Consider the following 17,514-nt stretch of genomic DNA (forward strand, 5'->3'; position numbering starts at 1 on the left):
AGAGAACCGTCTGATCAGACTGGATATTAAAATTGCAGTACATCTCCTTCCAGCAAAGACTGTCCTGTACCCCAGTATATAAAGCTGCTGACTGATTACAGAATGTGTGATGTGCTCTGTGCTTTTGTGGTTTGCATAGTTTCCATTAAATTATAGCATCATCACATTGTATTAACAGAGATTGTGCGTTAGCTAACCGTTAGCTTGTTCAAAATCAATTTTCTAACCACTCGACCTTAAAAGTTCAGTATGTTATGTTTGCGTGTAAAAGTTTTCACACCCCATGGTTTCTGAGTGAAGTAGGGAACACACATTAATCTGTTATACAATTTATCTACAAGAACTAATAAAAAATGAAATGTGAGTCTATCTTTAAATAAGACAAAGACACATAAGGCAAAAATCATCAGAAAAATAGTCTAAAAGATCTAAAAGAAAGACGTCAAAGTTTTGTCATGACATTCTGAAAGTGTTAAGTATGAGTTAACAAATATGTTAGGCACAATATGCCTTAACGTATATAACAAGTATTTGACCTTTTTTTCACTGGTTAAAAAAAACAAAAGAAAAAAACCTAATATATTCAACAATGGGAAGGCCATCAATACTGCAAAGTTGATGATTTTCCTATAACCGCACATCCTAAAGTGTTTTTATTCTTATACCACAACAATTTGCAAATGATTTTTTAAATACATTAATGAACAGCAGCCATTCTCTCACTAGCCTATCTTGACGTTTAGCATGTTACCAGTAAACTGCAACGCCCTCCATCCTGCCTGAAAACCTAAAGATACAGCTTTACCTCTGACTGTTATAAAGACTGACACTGGAGACTCCTTCCAAGAATGAAACATTCAACTTTTCACAGAAAACATCACCATATCAACAATTACACATTTTTATAATCTGTTTATTTGGAGCATCCATCTTACAATCCCCTGTGTAAGTGGTTACTATAGAAACATATTAGAACAAGTGCATTAATATGAGCCTAAGATTTGCCTTGCAGCCAGAACTACTGTCAGAGTTGCTGTTAAAAAAAATTAATCAACACCTTCTAACCAAACAGCGCTGTTGTAAAGGATGTGTGATTTTAAACTGATGCAGTGGAAATTGTCTTTTATTTATCCAATAGATGTCAATGGAGTTGCTGTATTTAGTAATTCAGTATAATTCCATAAACGCTAAAAACAGCCTCAGTGGTGGCCAGCCAATGCGTAGTCCATTCATGTTGGAATAGCATAATTCCATTTTAAAATTGTAAATTGTGACATTTTATCATAAATGTCATTGTGTTCTTATGTCATTGTGCCATTTTGTTGTTCTTCTTTATATATGACGTAGGACTTCCTGACCGATCTGATGATGTCAGAGGTAGATCGGTGTGGCGACAACGAGCACCTGATCTTTCGGGAGAACACGCTGGCCACCAAAGCCATTGAGGAATATCTCAAACTGGTGGGCCAGAAGTACCTGCAGGACGCTTTAGGTAAGATTTGAGCTTTTTCTTTAAAAAGTCTGTTCATTTCTTCAAAGCGTTAATGATGAAACAATTTTCTGTTTAAAGAAAGCACCATGTTCACTGTGACCTTCAATCTAGTGTAAGGTCTTTTGGCTATTTCTCTAGTGATACAATTGTACAATCTAGAGTACATAAAAATCAATAATTCGTTCTTTTTTTTGTTTTGTTTTGTTTTTTTTTTCATTTGTAAGTGCCTGTGTTCAGAGCATTATTTAATTATTTAAGAGATCAGTAATTCCTTGAAGGCTTACTGGTCAATGGCATGATCGTCAAAGAGAAGAGAAGAGAAGAGTTCTGAGCTTTGACCCTTTCTCTCTTAAGGGCTTGGTGTTTTTTCTGTTCAGGCAGCTTTTCATTTTCATGACATCCACAACTTGGAAAACAGAATTTGTTTTTATGGAAGCAAAAAAGAGACAGAGATTTGAATGTTACTGTTTGAATTTTTAGTCATGAAAACACCATTGATTTCATAGCACTGAAAAATATTACTTGGAAAACCACACATCTGTACTTATTTGTTTTGAATTAACCTCCTTGAAATTCAAAGTAGGATTCACATTGAACAGTTGACATTTTACAAAAATCTACATTCACGTAGTATTTTTCAGCATTCACAAATTCAATAATTTTCAATAATTCAGTTTACGTATTCAGGTTGCTCATTGCAGTGGTCAGATTAATATAGTCACATTCAGTTTGCAAAATTCACTTTGGGAAAAAAAAATAGAGTAAAATACAAAAAAAGGCAATTGATCCTGAAATGAGAGACTGTTTTGTAAGGAATTAGAATCTGTGTATCATCCATTTAATCCATATCCATTTGGAAATAAAAAATCAAAAACAGAAAATGAAAAACAACTTGTTTTCTGAATTTACCCAGTTGGTATCTTGGCTATAAATTTCCAACATATAGCATTTTTTTCTATTTTATTACACAATCTAGACTTTGAGTATGACATTTTAGAATTTTGGTCTATATACTGAATTTTAGGTGTGTTTGACATCTGTTTCGACCCTGAAGGAAGTACAGCAGTGATCAGGTTGATAAATGGGGAAAATTTGATGAGCCCACAATATCATTATTCTTAATAGGCATACACGGTAGTCAAATTATATATGGAAAAAAAAAACTTAGGCTACCTTAAACACTATTATGATATTGTGGGCTCAACAAATTTACCTCATTAATTTACCTGGCTACTGCCACTTGTCTGTTCCTTTTCAAGTTGTGGTCTTGGCAAAACCTGTGGACACTCATGGCCAAGCATTCCTCTACACCAATTTGAGTCAGACTGGCAGATATATCAGTGTATGTCATTCCATCATCAAACATTTAACTATGATATCTGTATATGGTTCCATTGATGAGGGAGAGGGTAGATAGCACTTTCCTCAGAGTGTGTTATGGAGAAAGTACACAGTAGTCTTCACTCTCCCTGGTTGGTAGCTGTTGTATGATACGGAAGAGCTGGCTGGTGGGTGGGAATTGGCAGGTCATCAAAGTGACGAAAGAAAGATTTTCGTTTTTTGTATTTTCTATTTTACTGCTAAGAAAATGGGAAATGAAAAATGAGAAAATGCTAAGAATTTCAGAATTTGAATGCTGGTTTCATATGAAACAATCCATGTTTGTTTTGCGGAAATAAAATAGACAAATAATTAATTTTTGGCATTTCTATTTGTTTAATTTCCAAATGGATATGGATTGAACAAAGGATAGACAGATTAGTTAGAATCATGCAATTTGACATTTGATTTTAAATGCAAAAATCTGAATTTGAATGTTATTATTGAAAATTTGTATCATACCATCTGAAATTGAATTTTGAATTTTGAATTAATAGTGTGACTGAAATTGATGGTGATTTTCGCTATGATTTGCGAAAGGGCTAAAAATCTGAAAGTAAATTTCATGCTTATGACTGAACGTTTGAAATTCAAAATGAAGTAGGCATATAATCAGTTTCAGTCTCTCTATTAGTTCACATTTTTAGATTTGCTTTAAAAATAACATCCAAGTAACTTGCAGATAAAAGTAATTGGACACAGAAGCCCTCCAGTCTCACACACACATACACACTGCAGCATATTGCAACACAATAGGGTTTACTTTGTTCTCTGCTATATTAAAAGAGGGGAGAAATGTTTTTCATACAGTAAATCTGGTGGGAAGATCCTGCGTCTACGGTCTCACATTTACTTCGAGCATTGCTGCTGCCTACTGTGCTGCAATATACTGTACTCCACATGGAAATTACCATATTTGTTCAAAGTGAATTATTAAAAATTTGACTAGTTAACTATCTGAGAAATTAATCTGAATTAGAAAAAAAAATTTTATTGTATAGATGATTGATTTTTTTTTGAAAACGTCAATTTTAAAATGTAATCCTCTGAGCACTGAAATATTTTAAGGAGTTCATTTCCATGAGGTTAATACAAACAAATAAATATGTAGTTTTCAAAGTAATGAATTCAATGGTGTTTAAATTTCATTATTAAGAATTCTATTGCTTCCATATTTTTAAATTAGCATAAATCTTGGCATATGGCTTATATATTGTATTGAGAAAATATGCTATAAAAAAACATGCACAGGTCCCTACATTTTTCCATTCTCTGCTCAATAGCCTTACACTTGCTGTGTGTGTGTGTGTGTGTGTGTGTGTGTGTGTGTGTGTCAGGAGAGTTTATCAAAGCGCTGTACGAGTCAGATGAAAACTGCGAAGTGGATCCATCAAAGTGCTCCTCCAGCGACCTGGCCGAGCACCAGGGCAATCTGAAGATGTGCTGTGAGCTCGCTTTCTGCAAGATCATCAACTCCTACTGGTAATGCTCCATAGTCCTGCCTGTACACCTGCACCACCAACAGTAAACACACAGAAAGAACACAGAGTGGCGTAATGAAATCTGTCCCTCTAATCCAGTAGTCCGGTCATGAATTTTGTAAATAGTCACTGTCTAATCACGACTTCTCTGTGTAAGAGAATTAAAAAATGTTGAAGCAGCAAAATTAAAAATGTAAATGTAACCTTCAGAGGTCAACGCAAAACATTCATGGTGTGTTCATCAAACTTCACTAATAAAAAGCTAGTGTAAGTGTGACCTTTACAGTGGTGATGCAGTAATTTCCAGAAATGACCTAATGACCTTGGAGGAGGAAGTAAATTTTGAAAGTAAAGTAAATTTGGTTGAGATAATTGTGGCAGGCAGTTGATTATTTTGTTTGTTTTTGTTACTCGCCTCACTAGGTAATACAGAAGAGAATAATGGTACACAAAGTTACTGATAAGAAGCTGAATATTGAAAATGTAGAATGTATTTTTGCTAACATTCTTCAGAGGAAAAAGAGCATAAACTCTGGAAGACAGAAATGACTCCTCAGATAAGAGTGTACATAAAAAGACCTGAGGTAATGAAAGCTCAAATTCAAACTTCGCCTTCTGCAAGAAGATTAGACTTAAAAACTAAAAGTATTTTTCACAAATTAAAACTGAGTCACTAAATTAGATGATTCATGTTTGTAAAACAGTTCATTTAAGAAACTATCACTTAGGATTCTTTCACGTATGCAGTGTTTAGTCTGATTGAATCAAGCCCTGGTGCATTTTCACCCTCGGTGTGGTTCGTTAGATAGGTGAGAACATAGCGTTCACGCCAAATCAGGCCAAAACAACTGGTCCAAGTGCGTCTGAGCGAGGAGGTCTCGGGCCGCTTCCAAGTGAACTTCTAAGTGAGTGTGGTTTGTTTGCAGTGAGAAAATATTTTTCGACTCTGAATCGATCCAACTGCAGGAAGTGTTTTATTTATTTATTTATTTATTTTGTAGATTCAAGCTGATAAACTGAGCCACAAATCACAAACTGAACCACAGGACAGAGCTGTAGTTCTGCAGGAATGTGATATGTTCTGATGAACAAATGTGATTTGGACTGATGAAAAAAAAATCCTTGATCCATCACACAAAAATTGTTATTTACATAATTATCAATTTTTTTTAGTACTAGCTCTGTGTTCCCTGTATTCGGGTGATTTTTGTGATTTCTGTGCACACTTGGTAAAATTTTGTTTACCTTTTCCATCACCGTATTTCTGACCTGATTTCTGAATGAAAGTGTCTCACGGCCCTTAATCAGTCTTTTTGTTGTTTTTTGTTGTTTTGGTTCATTTAATTATGTGCAACATTAAATCAAACCAAACTAAATATCAAGCAAATGAAAAATGCATCGGTGTGGAAGCATCCTTAGAAATCAAATCCTAACAATAACTAGATAACCTTACATAATATCAAATCCTTCAGAGACTGAGCGTAACTGACTTATCGTAAATCCTGCATGGCCGATCTTGTCTTCTGTTTCTGTCCATGTGTCCACCTTAGCTTAAAAATACAATACTGAAGGTTTGCTGTTGTCCACGTTCAGGTGATAACAACCTGCTTCTCAATCCGTGTTCCTAAAACCAAATATTTTCATCCACATGCCTGTTCACTAAAGCACAAAGTTTACTAAAGCAGCAGGATTGTACCTAACATATAAAGAAGTGGAAGCTTCGAAGCTTATAAGATAAAGGATGTTTTGCTGCATATTGGTCACAGCAGCATGGGTAAAGTGCTTCACAGAGCATTGTTTTATTGGTTTCAGATGTGTATGTGTCTGAGTGTGTCTGATCTACCATGCTTGCTTAGCATTCCCAGCAACACCCACAGTGTACAAAGACTCCGGCAAGTGCCAAGAGTGAAGCGAAACCTCTTCCCCAGACTGCGTGGGAAACGACTATAATCCCAGTTATAGCAGAAATCATGCTGAGTAAAGAAATTGGTCCTGCGTTCGACAGCTCGCCCAAGTTCAATTTCCTCTGCCTTTGAGGAGAATCTTAATTTGAATCCCAGTTCTGCCTCAGATAAGCGATCAATTCTTAACTGGGCCACAACTCTTCACTACAGACTTTCATTTTTTTTTAAATCTTTTCTCAAACTGCACTAGACAGTAGATTAGGCTTGATTAGATGCCTCAGTGGGAGGACTGGGTTGTTATAATGCTGATATGAAAATCGAAGCAAGACCATACGAGGGGAATCAAAGTGTTTAGAGAGAACGTCTCATGGAGTGCTGTTAAGACTATGTTAAATACACACTGTAATACTGATTCATTACTGATTCAATACAGTCTGAGAGAGAAAAGCAGGTCTTCACATTGTACAGGTTTCTTCTTGTTGTTGTTGAACCGTTAGTTGGCACATTTTTCTGATTACAAATTGAAGCGAGTGTCTAGTTTGATCCCTCTTCCCTGTTTTTTTTTCTAAGTGCTCCACTTCATGTACAACTTTATATAGTCAAATGCCAAAGTTTAGACCAAATAAAGAGAAAAGGAATTTATTGCAACAAGACATTCAGTGTGTTACGTTTCACAAATGTGTGGCAACCTGGGAAATTCCTGCACATGGTGATTTTTTAGCGTTTTTTTCCCCCAGTTTGGTCACCTGCCAATGCCAAGCCACTAGCTGGCTCTCCCCTATTATACGACAGCTACCAACAGGGAAGCGTAAAGTCTAACACATGCTTCCTCCGAGTCATATGAAACCAGCCAACACGTCTTTTGAGCTGCTGCTCACGCTGCGTCACAGGGCAGCATAACACACTGTCAAGTTTTGTTGAATTTATGTTTAAGGTTGATATCTTTCATTTTTAACTTTAGATTAGTTGTAAAGTAAAGGTCCTTTTTTTAACCCAGTACAATAGGTATAGTACAATTTTGCAAACTTCTGCCCTTCTTCTCATCGCTGCAGTGTGTTCCCACGCGAGCTGAAGGAGGTGTTTGCGTCCTGGAGGCAGGAGTGCAGTAATCGCGGCCGGCCAGACATCAGTGAGCGGCTGATCAGTGCCTCGCTCTTCCTGCGATTTCTGTGTCCCGCCATCATGTCCCCATCACTCTTTGACCTCATGCAGGAATATCCTGACGACCGCACGGCACGCACGCTCACCCTCATTGCCAAGGTCACGCAGAACCTCGCCAACTTCACCAAGTGAGTGCCAGTGCAGGGGAGGTGGACGGGTTTAGAACTATCCTGCTTGAACATTCATCATTCAGCTCACTAAGAACTTCATTAGTCTGAGCCGGTTGATTTATGGAAACAAATGGAGACGAAAGCTGAGATACATCCATCCTTTGTTTATTACACAAACGCATCTCATATACAGCTTTTATCTCAAGAACTTTGTTTTCCAATGTTTACAATCTTCTTAAACCATAACCTTATAGTAGTATTTACATATATCACATCTGTGGTACGTGCATATTATTTATGTATATGTGTGATTTTTTTTTAACACATATTGGGTTTTTAGGTTAATGACAACAGCACAGAAAATTATTATTATTATTATTATTATTATTATTATTATTATTATTCACAGGTAGTAGTAGTAGTTTTAGTGTTAAGTAAGGAATAAAACATAACAGAAAGTGCTGTTCTAGGAAAATTTTATTAATAACAATAATAAAAATTAATTAAAAATCCAAAAGTTTTTTATTCCTCCGTAACTGGAGCAGTTTGCCAACACTGCCAATTTTTTATTTATAAAGAAAGACGCTCACAAATTTTTATCCAATTTAGTTAGTTTCTAATGTTGTGTAACATCTGCAAGACAAGTTAGTTGCTGTTAACCATTACATTACAGCAGCTATAAACAGTTGTTCCCTCACCAGCCTCTTTTTTCTCTCTCCTGAAGTGAATAAGACAATAATAATAATAATAATAATAATAATAATAATAATAAAACAGGAGAGTTTTGAGAGATTTTGTAAGACTGAGATACTTATTCTGAGATACTTATTTTCTGGTAACACAGCATGCTTAAGCAGACATGGTGGAAATGCTGGTTTAGAAAAAGCAGCAGCCACTTTTAGGCATCAGTCAGTGAAGCCCTGAACGTACAGGAAAAACTCACAATTCTCCTCAGGCTCAGAATCTATGCAACATTTTTGCAGATTTTATTAGTGGAGATTTGCAGCCATTTAGTACAGTGGACAGTCTGTTCTCAAAAATACACTGACTGAATTCAAGCCAAAATCCGTCGTTTATTCATGATTGATGTCTTGTAAATATGTGTCAGTCTCACTTCTTATGGTACAGATAATTATGCGATGATGGCAGCATATGCTAGCCAGCCTGTTCACGAGCAACGTGCTGCTAAAATTGATCATTATTTGGACATTTTTCCTAGTTATTGATTAATAGCTGGTGAGCTGAATCAGGTCTGACACATGAAACTGTGCAGAACAGAGGGATTCTCAGCATGGGTTGTTTCTGTTGTGTTAGGTTTGGCAGTAAGGAGGAGTACATGTCCTTCATGAACCAGTTCCTGGAGCATGAGTGGACCAACATGCAACGCTTCCTGCTGGAGATCTCCAACCCAGAGACCATTTCTAATACAGCAGGCTTCGAGGGCTACATTGACCTGGGCCGAGAGCTCTCCACACTCCACTCGCTACTGTCTGAGGCTGTCGCTCAGCTCGACCAGGTGTGTGTGTAAATTTAGAAATCTCTTTTAAAATTCTATAGACCACAATCATTAGTTATAGTATATTTTTTTTATTTAAGCTGCATCCACAAGTGACTTGTCTGCATTACTTTATTTTTTGTTAAATTATTGACGCCTTTTCTCTTCCTAAGTTAAGCCTTACAGACTATTTATCTCAACAACTTCCAGTAATTAAAAGGAACAGAGAAACACAGCTTCTTTCAATATTCTAGGTGGTAGAAAGCATATCACACCACATAAAGAAGTTTATTAAAACACTTAATCTTAATTAATCCTGTTGTGCTTTAGCCTGTTGTTTTATCAGTAACATGCTGTGTTCAATGGCATCTTATGTTTTCAGAGCACGGCAACTAAACTGGGGCCTTTGGTACGGATCCTGAGAGATGTAAATGTGGCGCTGACTAACCCCACCGGAGCGCCACTGTCCTCCCCTACAGAGCGTGTGGGTTCTCCCAGCATGCCCGGCTGCAGTGTCTCAACCAGTCTGCACAAGCTAGTCATGGACACGGAGCTCAGCGGGTAAGAAGAGACATCCTGTACAGCTCCCAATTTAACATTCATGTTCTGTACACTAGCTACTTTGCAATGAATGTACTGTTTTTACTGATTCCAAACAGACAGTGTGTGTCCATATCCACATGGACACACACTGTCTATTTGGAATCAGTAAAAGCAGTTTATTTAAAAAAAAAAAAAATGTTATTTTATAATATTCAATTATTATCAATATAAAAATGATTTATCTAAAGTCACTTTCAATCCATGACACTTGAAGATCCGCCTAGTGGCAGGGGTGTGGATAAGTGTGTCAATACGAGATGGAGGAAATGTCACAGGGACTAAAGTGACCTTTTGGTTTCATATTTACAGAAAAATATTTAAAAAATTAGAACATAGAGCTGGGTGTAAAAGTTTGCACACCCTTAGTACACATTAGGGAGGTAACAAGACCTCTAGTGTGTTGAGTTTCACAGATTTTCCTCCGTTAAATAACAATAAGTGGTCGAACTGTGTATGATATTCATAGTGGAAAAAAGCAAATGCCAGTTTAAAATTTCTGAAGGTGATAGAAATGGTCTCTAATAATTTTTAAACCCACCCTTTTCTTTTTAACTTAAACCTCTTTTGTATCCTCAAAGTCCTCTGAAGTTTCAAGTTCTCTTAGTTGTAATTTTTGGACCCCTGTAGACCACCCACCTCACACACTCATTTTCCGGATGTCATACATCTGATGTCTTCATCATATTAGGTCTTGGAGCACATTTTCCAGTTTTCAATTTAAAAACCATGGGCATGCAAACTTTTGCACCCAACTGTAATATATATAATATGTATGTAATATAAATGTAATTTTTTAATATTATGTATACTATAGGAATCATGCCAGACATGTACATGTGTAGTATTGAAAAAATATAGTTTAAACAAAAACAAACAAAACATGAGTTATCACCACTACAGAGCTACAGCTAGTACAAAACTTCATGAGTATGTCAGTATTGGAGCTGGAACTCAGGAACAGTTCTGCTAGAATGTAATTTGTGTAAAGCTTTAGGCACTTGTTGATAATTATAAACTGTCCATTGCACATGTGTTATTGCTGTAGTACGAGTTCTCATAAAGCTCTGTAAAGGTGGTCACACTGCACTGTCATTCAACTTTGAGTCTCCTTATACAGTGCTCAGTTTATATATATATATATATATATATATATATATATATATATATATATATATACATATATATATATATATATATATATATATATATATATATATATATATATATATATATATATTTATATATATATATATATATATATATGGAGTTCAAGGCTGTAAAACTGCTCTGTTTTATATGTAACAGTCACAGGTAAGTCCAGTACACTACGTACAGCACAATAAATACACAAAAGTGGACAAACTTTGCAGCGGACATGACTTCATTATAAAAGTAATTTGATTCTGTTAACAGTAATTGGGCAAAAATAAGGTTTTTAATCAAGATGTTATAGGATGTAGATGAAGTGTGTACTACAGAGTGTGAAATAAAGGAAATTACATTTTTAAAAGCCTCTTTATAGAAATTAAGCCACACTCAGTGTGAAGTGGTACTATGGAATTAAACCTTTAATTATTTCATTATAACTTTATTTGATGCTATAAAAGATCTTTATTATCTCAGCAGCCCCCAAGCAGAGCTCTTTTCAAAACATTATAGGGCTTCATTAAAGCTGCTGATGGTGCATTGTTTTGTAAAGTGATTAGTGTGCACATTCTCCAGTTTTCACATTTTCTCAACTCTGTTGGTGGTCAAGAGGAACTAGCTGAAATGAGAGATACATATAGCACCTTGTTAGCAGATAAACTGAAATAATTCCAGTATACTTGTTGATAATTGTAAAAGTGCAGGTATGTAGTACCAGTAGGATCTTCTTCCTTGTACGTCTGAGTTTTGAGTTTAATGTTTCTCATGAACCTTTTACCACGCAGACTCTTAGTTTATTGAATACCTACAGTATTCTAGTGCTTCAGTTTGTTTATAGTGATACATAGTACTAGCCTATCTGAATTTGCATGAGAACAATCCCCTTCTCAATCCCAGTCCTGAAGTAACCCTATCCTGCAAAGTTTGCTCTTCTCCCTGCTCCAATTCTCCTGATGCAATTAATAAAAGTCCCTTCCTGAATCAGCGTGGGTGGTAAACTCTAAAATGTGCAGGGAAGGTGTGCTCCAGGACTCAGATTGGTAACACTTGTCTACACTGTCATTAGTATATATATCAGCCATGCTAATGAATGCAGTCAGGCAGGTCATAAACTGAGCTGTAACTTTATTCATTTGCAGGATGGTGGATTTCACCCGGCTGCCATCTCCGACCCCTGAGAACAAGGATCTGTTCTTCGTGACTAGGGCCTCGGGAGTCCAGGCATCTCCAGCTCGCAGCTCCAGCTACTCAGAGGCCAATGAGCCAGACATGCAGATCTCCAATGGCAGCAAGAGCCTGTCCATGGTGGACCTACAGGACAGCAGAAGTGTTGAGAGTAGTGCCAATACAGTGTCCAGTGACCCTACCAACGACACCCAGGGCACCGGGGCATGGGTTGCCCGTACTCTGAAAGGTGGCACAGCTGGAGGGCCTACCCTGAGGAAGAGTGCACAAACACCCACTACACCAGGCATAGAGAGTGCACCTGGTCGGCCACAGCTGCTAGCTCCTCTTTGCTTCCAGAACCCCGTGTACCAGATGGCGGCTGCTATGCCAGTGTCTCCACGTGGCACTGCTGATTCGGGTTCAGAATGCCAAAGCTCTACTGGCTCCCAGGGCAATCCTGAGGATGTGGCCACACTAGGGATCAAGCCCACATTCATCACACAAGCCAGCATGGGCACAGGATCTGGAAGTGGAGGAGCAGGGGCAAGTAACAATGATGACTTTGCAAGACGCTCTGGTGAGTTTACACGAAGACAGATGTCCCTCACCGAGACCCAACACCAATCCAATGTCCCAAGACAGAACAGTGCTGGCCCACAGAGGCGGATTGATCAGCCTCCTCCGCCCGCAGTCACTCGAGGACGTACTCCTCCCAGCATGCTCAACACTACACCCTATCCACGGCCCTCCAGCGGCAGCATGATGTCATCATCATCTCCCGATTGGCCCAGCAACGGAGCCAGGCTGAGGCAGCAGTCCTCATCCTCTAAAGGAGACAGTCCTGAGACCAAACAACGCACACTGCACAAACAGGTGAACACAGCCAGCCTCATTCCTGTACTACAGATAGTAATAGACTGAGGCTACACAAATATTTACAAATATAATGTGTAGCTACAATCAAACTAACTTAGCCAGCTAATATTTGCAAAGAAAACTGACTAGCTAACTCAGCATAGCTAATGGTTCAAGCTATAGACAATATAAGCTCAGATAATGTCAATTTTTTCTTGTAACATTTGAAGTAATTAATTAAAACATTGATACATATGAAATGTATTTCCACAACATTTTTGAATTTTGTAGGAAGACACATCACATCTTGGCATCTGTACTGAATGATGCCATCATATATCTAGCACTCTAATATGAATATCTGTAATTAGAGTGTTTACCAGCTTTCACTTTGGTCATGATGAGATTTTTTTTTTTTTTTTTTTTGCTTATTGGTGTAATCACGCAAGTTAAACTCTTTAGTCGAGTTAAAAGTGTGGCATTTAACTCACAGCTGGACGAGAGGGTGGGAATGAAGCAGACAGGCTGAATTAATAGCCTGAGCAGAGACACTGAGCACACTTGATTAAATGACTGCACAGATTGGCCAAACTCTTCGTCTCAAGTCTGACAGAATGAATCTTCATTAAAAATTGATCAAGCATCCCCCAGCCGGCCCGAGTGCTCTTGTCACCTTGAAAACTTTTAAGACAACATCTAATGCCTTTTTAAAAGTGAATGTACGTTGTGCAGGTACGTGCTTGGAAACGGAGCCAAATTGTTAAAATGAGCAAACAAACGAAATGTTAATAAAACAAGCAGCCCAGAGACAATGCAATTAGGATGATAAATTTTAGTTTACCTTGTAGAGTTTATCTTGCTGTGTCCTGTGAGAGACCAAAGAGGAGACCAAAGAGGAGCACAAAGCATATTAATAATGGAGAGTAGAAACTTGGTAGTATAATAATAGTCTTCACTGAAAAACCTTTCTTGGTTAGAAATTTTTCACAGTTTGGAATAATTGTACTGGTCTCCCATCTAAATGTGTGTATTGGGTGTATTTTATCTGGAATTTAAACAGGCCCCGTCTCCAGTGAATCCCAGTGCTCTAGACCGCACTGCTGCATGGTTGCTAAATATGAACGCACAGTATCTGGAGCAGGAGGGAATTGACCCAGATTCCAAACACAGGGAAGACCTACTCAACAAGGATGAGCTCAGCCAGGCTGAAAAGGTAACACCCACTACACTTACGCACATAATTTACCATGATGGCTAAACCTCTATATTCCATCTTTATTGTTCAGTTATTTATCTTAAAACAGACTATCTAGTAACCGAGGTAAAATTAATAGGAATGTATTGTATGAAGTTGCAAGGGTAAGGACTGAAATACTGGACACACTGACAGGAATTAAGTTTAACCATATGTTCACACCTGCAAGTGACAAGTCTTTAGTGTTGTTGTTTTTAGGGCATGTGCTGTCCAGCACTGTTTTTAGTTTTAGTTCTAGAAATGGTAGTAGCTATACATGTTCTACACAAATTAAATTGTTCATGTTCTACGCAAATCCCAGTGCACTAATCAGTATGAATTTTTTTGTTGATTTACCTGTTATGTGCTAGGTTTTAACAAAGCAAGCTAACTGTAACTAGCTACATATACTCACCTGAGGCATCAGCAATCTCTGCTACTTCCTTCCAAGCTTTATTTTTATTTATAAAGTCTCTATCCTGGTCTCTTTTCACTGTCGCTGAAATCACAGCTCTGTGTCACATACAAAGATAATGAATAGCCATCTGTCGCTTCATCACCTGCTAGTGTGAATGTAGAGTAGGGGATTAAGAACGCAGAAGGTACTGTAGGTACCTGGAGGTGCTAATGACTTACAGTAAGGGTTATTTTGGTGTGTGAACACTCATCACTTGCAGGGTCCAGTTGTCTCCTGATGCTGATATTATTAGCTCTGTTCTGGAAAGGGCCGAGCTAATTTCAGGGTCTTAAATTGTAAATGAAGGACTGAGGATAATACAAATTTATAATACAAAATTATATTACATTTAGATTTATAAAGAATCTTGGATTTTTTATTACTATTGTTCCTATCCCATCCCTATATATAACCTACATTTCCTGATCACTAAAGCAGATCAGGTTTAGTATGTACACTACACATGTTTATGAACTCTACAGTGTAACTCTTACCATGTACAGTGTGTTTTTCCAAAGGTCTACAATGAATTTTTAACAAGTAGCTGTAGAAATGAGTGACCTTGAAGCAAGAAGACAGTACGAGAAGGCTGATGGGTTATTTTCTTCATGCCTGGTTATTTTCGTTTGGCCCTGTCCTATAACTTGGCCTTGTTCAGAAGGGTGATGGATACGGGCTTTAGTTTATGTTCTTTTTTGTACTCACTGCTCACTCACTCTCTCTCCTCAGCTTAATCTTTCAGTCCTGTGGCTGAGTGAGTATATATATATATATATATATATATATATATATATATATATATATATATATATATATATATATATGTATGTATACATAAAGTGTTTCTCAAACGGTCAGAAGTAGTGAGTGCTATGACCATTACAGAATTCTGTCTTTGTAAGTGTTAGAATGGCATATTAGCCAGAGCTATATGTCAACTGAATTCCACTAAAGCAACATCTAGCTTACTTATCTGTGAAACTGATTACGGAATAAGACTTATAAGCTGATATTCAGTAAAATAGTATTATTTATTGATGGTGGGGTGTTAAATATTAACGTATAATATTATATTTTTATAATATTAACTTAACATAATATGTCAAAATAACAAGACTATCTCAACCAAGTTGAAATAATGACATAGCACACTTTTTTGCACTTGTAATAAAGTATAACATGACAGGACTTGCTGCTATTATCAAGGATAGAATGACACGGAGTAACTGTTACCACCCGGAAATTGATTTTTTTTTCTATAACAGCACATCCCAAATTGTTTTATTGCTTTGTTTACTACAGAAATTTGCCAATTTTTTATTAAATAAAGAATACCGTCATACATTTGATCTGTTTATAGTTACATTTTTTGTTTAAGAAAGTGCACGAAGCTCCTCTTTATCACCTCATAGCAGATATAAACAGCCATTCCCTCACCAGGCTCTCTTTAAGACTGTCATGTTACACAGAAACCACAAAGCACAAAATTCTGTCCTGAAGACTTTCCGGTGACAGAAAACCAACACCGACACTAGAGACTCCTTCCATAAATATTAAATAAAGTCACCTTACAGAATGCTTCACATGATGTTTGTCCCTCACTGCTCTTTTCTTTGCTCTCCATCAGCCTCTTTTATCAAATTTTACAGCTGAGAGCCTCCCTGAGCAATTGCTGTCAAGTCTGTTTACTAAAAAGATTAGGAAACCTGACATATTAAACAGTGCATATGTGTACAACTGATATTGGGAATAGGTATTCTTCCAAGTGCCACTGTCTGAAATAAAGCAACATCTAGACTCAAAATAAGATCTGAACCCTTTGTTACATTTTTAAAAAAATTGCCACTGTGCATTTTTTTTGTTTTGTATGCAACACTAGTATTGGTTTAACTTTTCCAACAGTGACAATTGTTACGCCCAGCAACCGTACAACCTCAAATACAAAAAAAGTGTAATTCCCTTTCTCTTTCCCCCCATTTCCTCCAGTATCAGCAGGAGATCAGCATGCTACAAGAGCGTCTCCGGCTGGCCTTGAAGAAGCTCGAGGAGTACGAGTCGCGTCTACAGGCTCAGGATGAGCAAACGCAGAAGATGCTGCTGGAGTACCAGGCTCGGCTGGAGGATGCTGAGGAGCGACTACGCAGGCAGCAGGAAGACAAAGAACTGCAGATGAAAAGCATCATCACCAGGTGAACACAGAGGAACACAGAGCTCTCATGATCATGTGATTTGTTTCAGCTTCTAGGTCTGTGTCCACTTTTTTGTCCCTTTTTTAATAATTTAAACACAAGTTTCAAATTTCTCCAAAGATCTCATTATTGTAGTTACATCCTTGAGTTTGCTCAGGGCCTTGAATGGGTTTAATATGTGGATTTTTTATTCATGTCGACTTATGTCATTATAAATGTAACCAGCATGTCCGAGGATCAGCCTATTAAAGTTTGATCAGATAACTGGATGTTGGATGTCTTTCGGACCCTTTTTTTTAACACCTTCTTCTCTGGGGCTTTTGAATTGCAGGTTAATGTCGGTCGAGGAGGAGCTGAAAAAAGACCATGCAGATATGCAGGCCATTGTTGACTCCAAACAGAAGATCATTGAAGCCCAGGTGAGCACCAAACACCAAACAGCCTCAGTGTGCAGTTCCACACACTGGATTTTAGATGCTACTTGGATAGAGTTTGTGTTCAGTGGATTTGGAAGGCAGTTATTTTTACTCCAAATGAATGTCTACAGCCTAGTAAGGTGTATGATAGGGGATTAAAGAAGATTTGAATCGGAAAATCAGTCCTGCAGTCTATGATACTGCTGCATTTACAAGCCAACATCCGGTTCAAATTGAAAAGGAAAATGATACTGCTATCAAAACATTTGTGTGTGTGTGTGAGAGAGAGAGAGAGAGAGAGAGAGAGAAAGCAAAACTTTGAATTTCTTTCAGCTCTTGAAGGCAAGAGACGACCCCCAAAATTCTAAATTTTCTCAATTCTTAATACATAAAATTTAAAATTTCTCCAAAATTCAAATGTTCT

The 17,514-nt window shown here is 37.4% G+C and overlaps 1 protein-coding gene across 8 annotated transcripts in view; it reads left to right on the forward strand.

Annotated features, from left to right (window-relative positions):
- The window catches only part of dab2ipa (DAB2 interacting protein a), a 111,545-nt gene that overhangs the window by 89,426 nt on the left and 4,605 nt on the right, over positions 1-17,514 (forward strand). For all 8 annotated transcript variants that reach the window (XM_026928085.3, XM_053235872.1, XM_034306538.2 and 5 more), the window contains 9 exons: positions 1,348-1,492; positions 4,210-4,354; positions 7,310-7,546; positions 8,843-9,044; positions 9,406-9,584; positions 11,912-12,812; positions 13,855-14,007; positions 16,472-16,674; positions 17,006-17,093. In XM_026928085.3, the coding sequence (XP_026783886.3) occupies positions 1,348-1,492; positions 4,210-4,354; positions 7,310-7,546; positions 8,843-9,044; positions 9,406-9,584; positions 11,912-12,812; positions 13,855-14,007; positions 16,472-16,674; positions 17,006-17,093 (2,253 nt within the window). The remainder of the gene's footprint in view (positions 1-1,347; positions 1,493-4,209; positions 4,355-7,309; positions 7,547-8,842; positions 9,045-9,405; positions 9,585-11,911; positions 12,813-13,854; positions 14,008-16,471; positions 16,675-17,005; positions 17,094-17,514) is intronic.

The sequence above is a fragment of the Pangasianodon hypophthalmus genome, chromosome 8 (assembly GCF_027358585.1).
Source record: "Pangasianodon hypophthalmus isolate fPanHyp1 chromosome 8, fPanHyp1.pri, whole genome shotgun sequence".
Classification (NCBI taxonomy): domain Eukaryota; kingdom Metazoa; phylum Chordata; class Actinopteri; order Siluriformes; family Pangasiidae; genus Pangasianodon; species Pangasianodon hypophthalmus.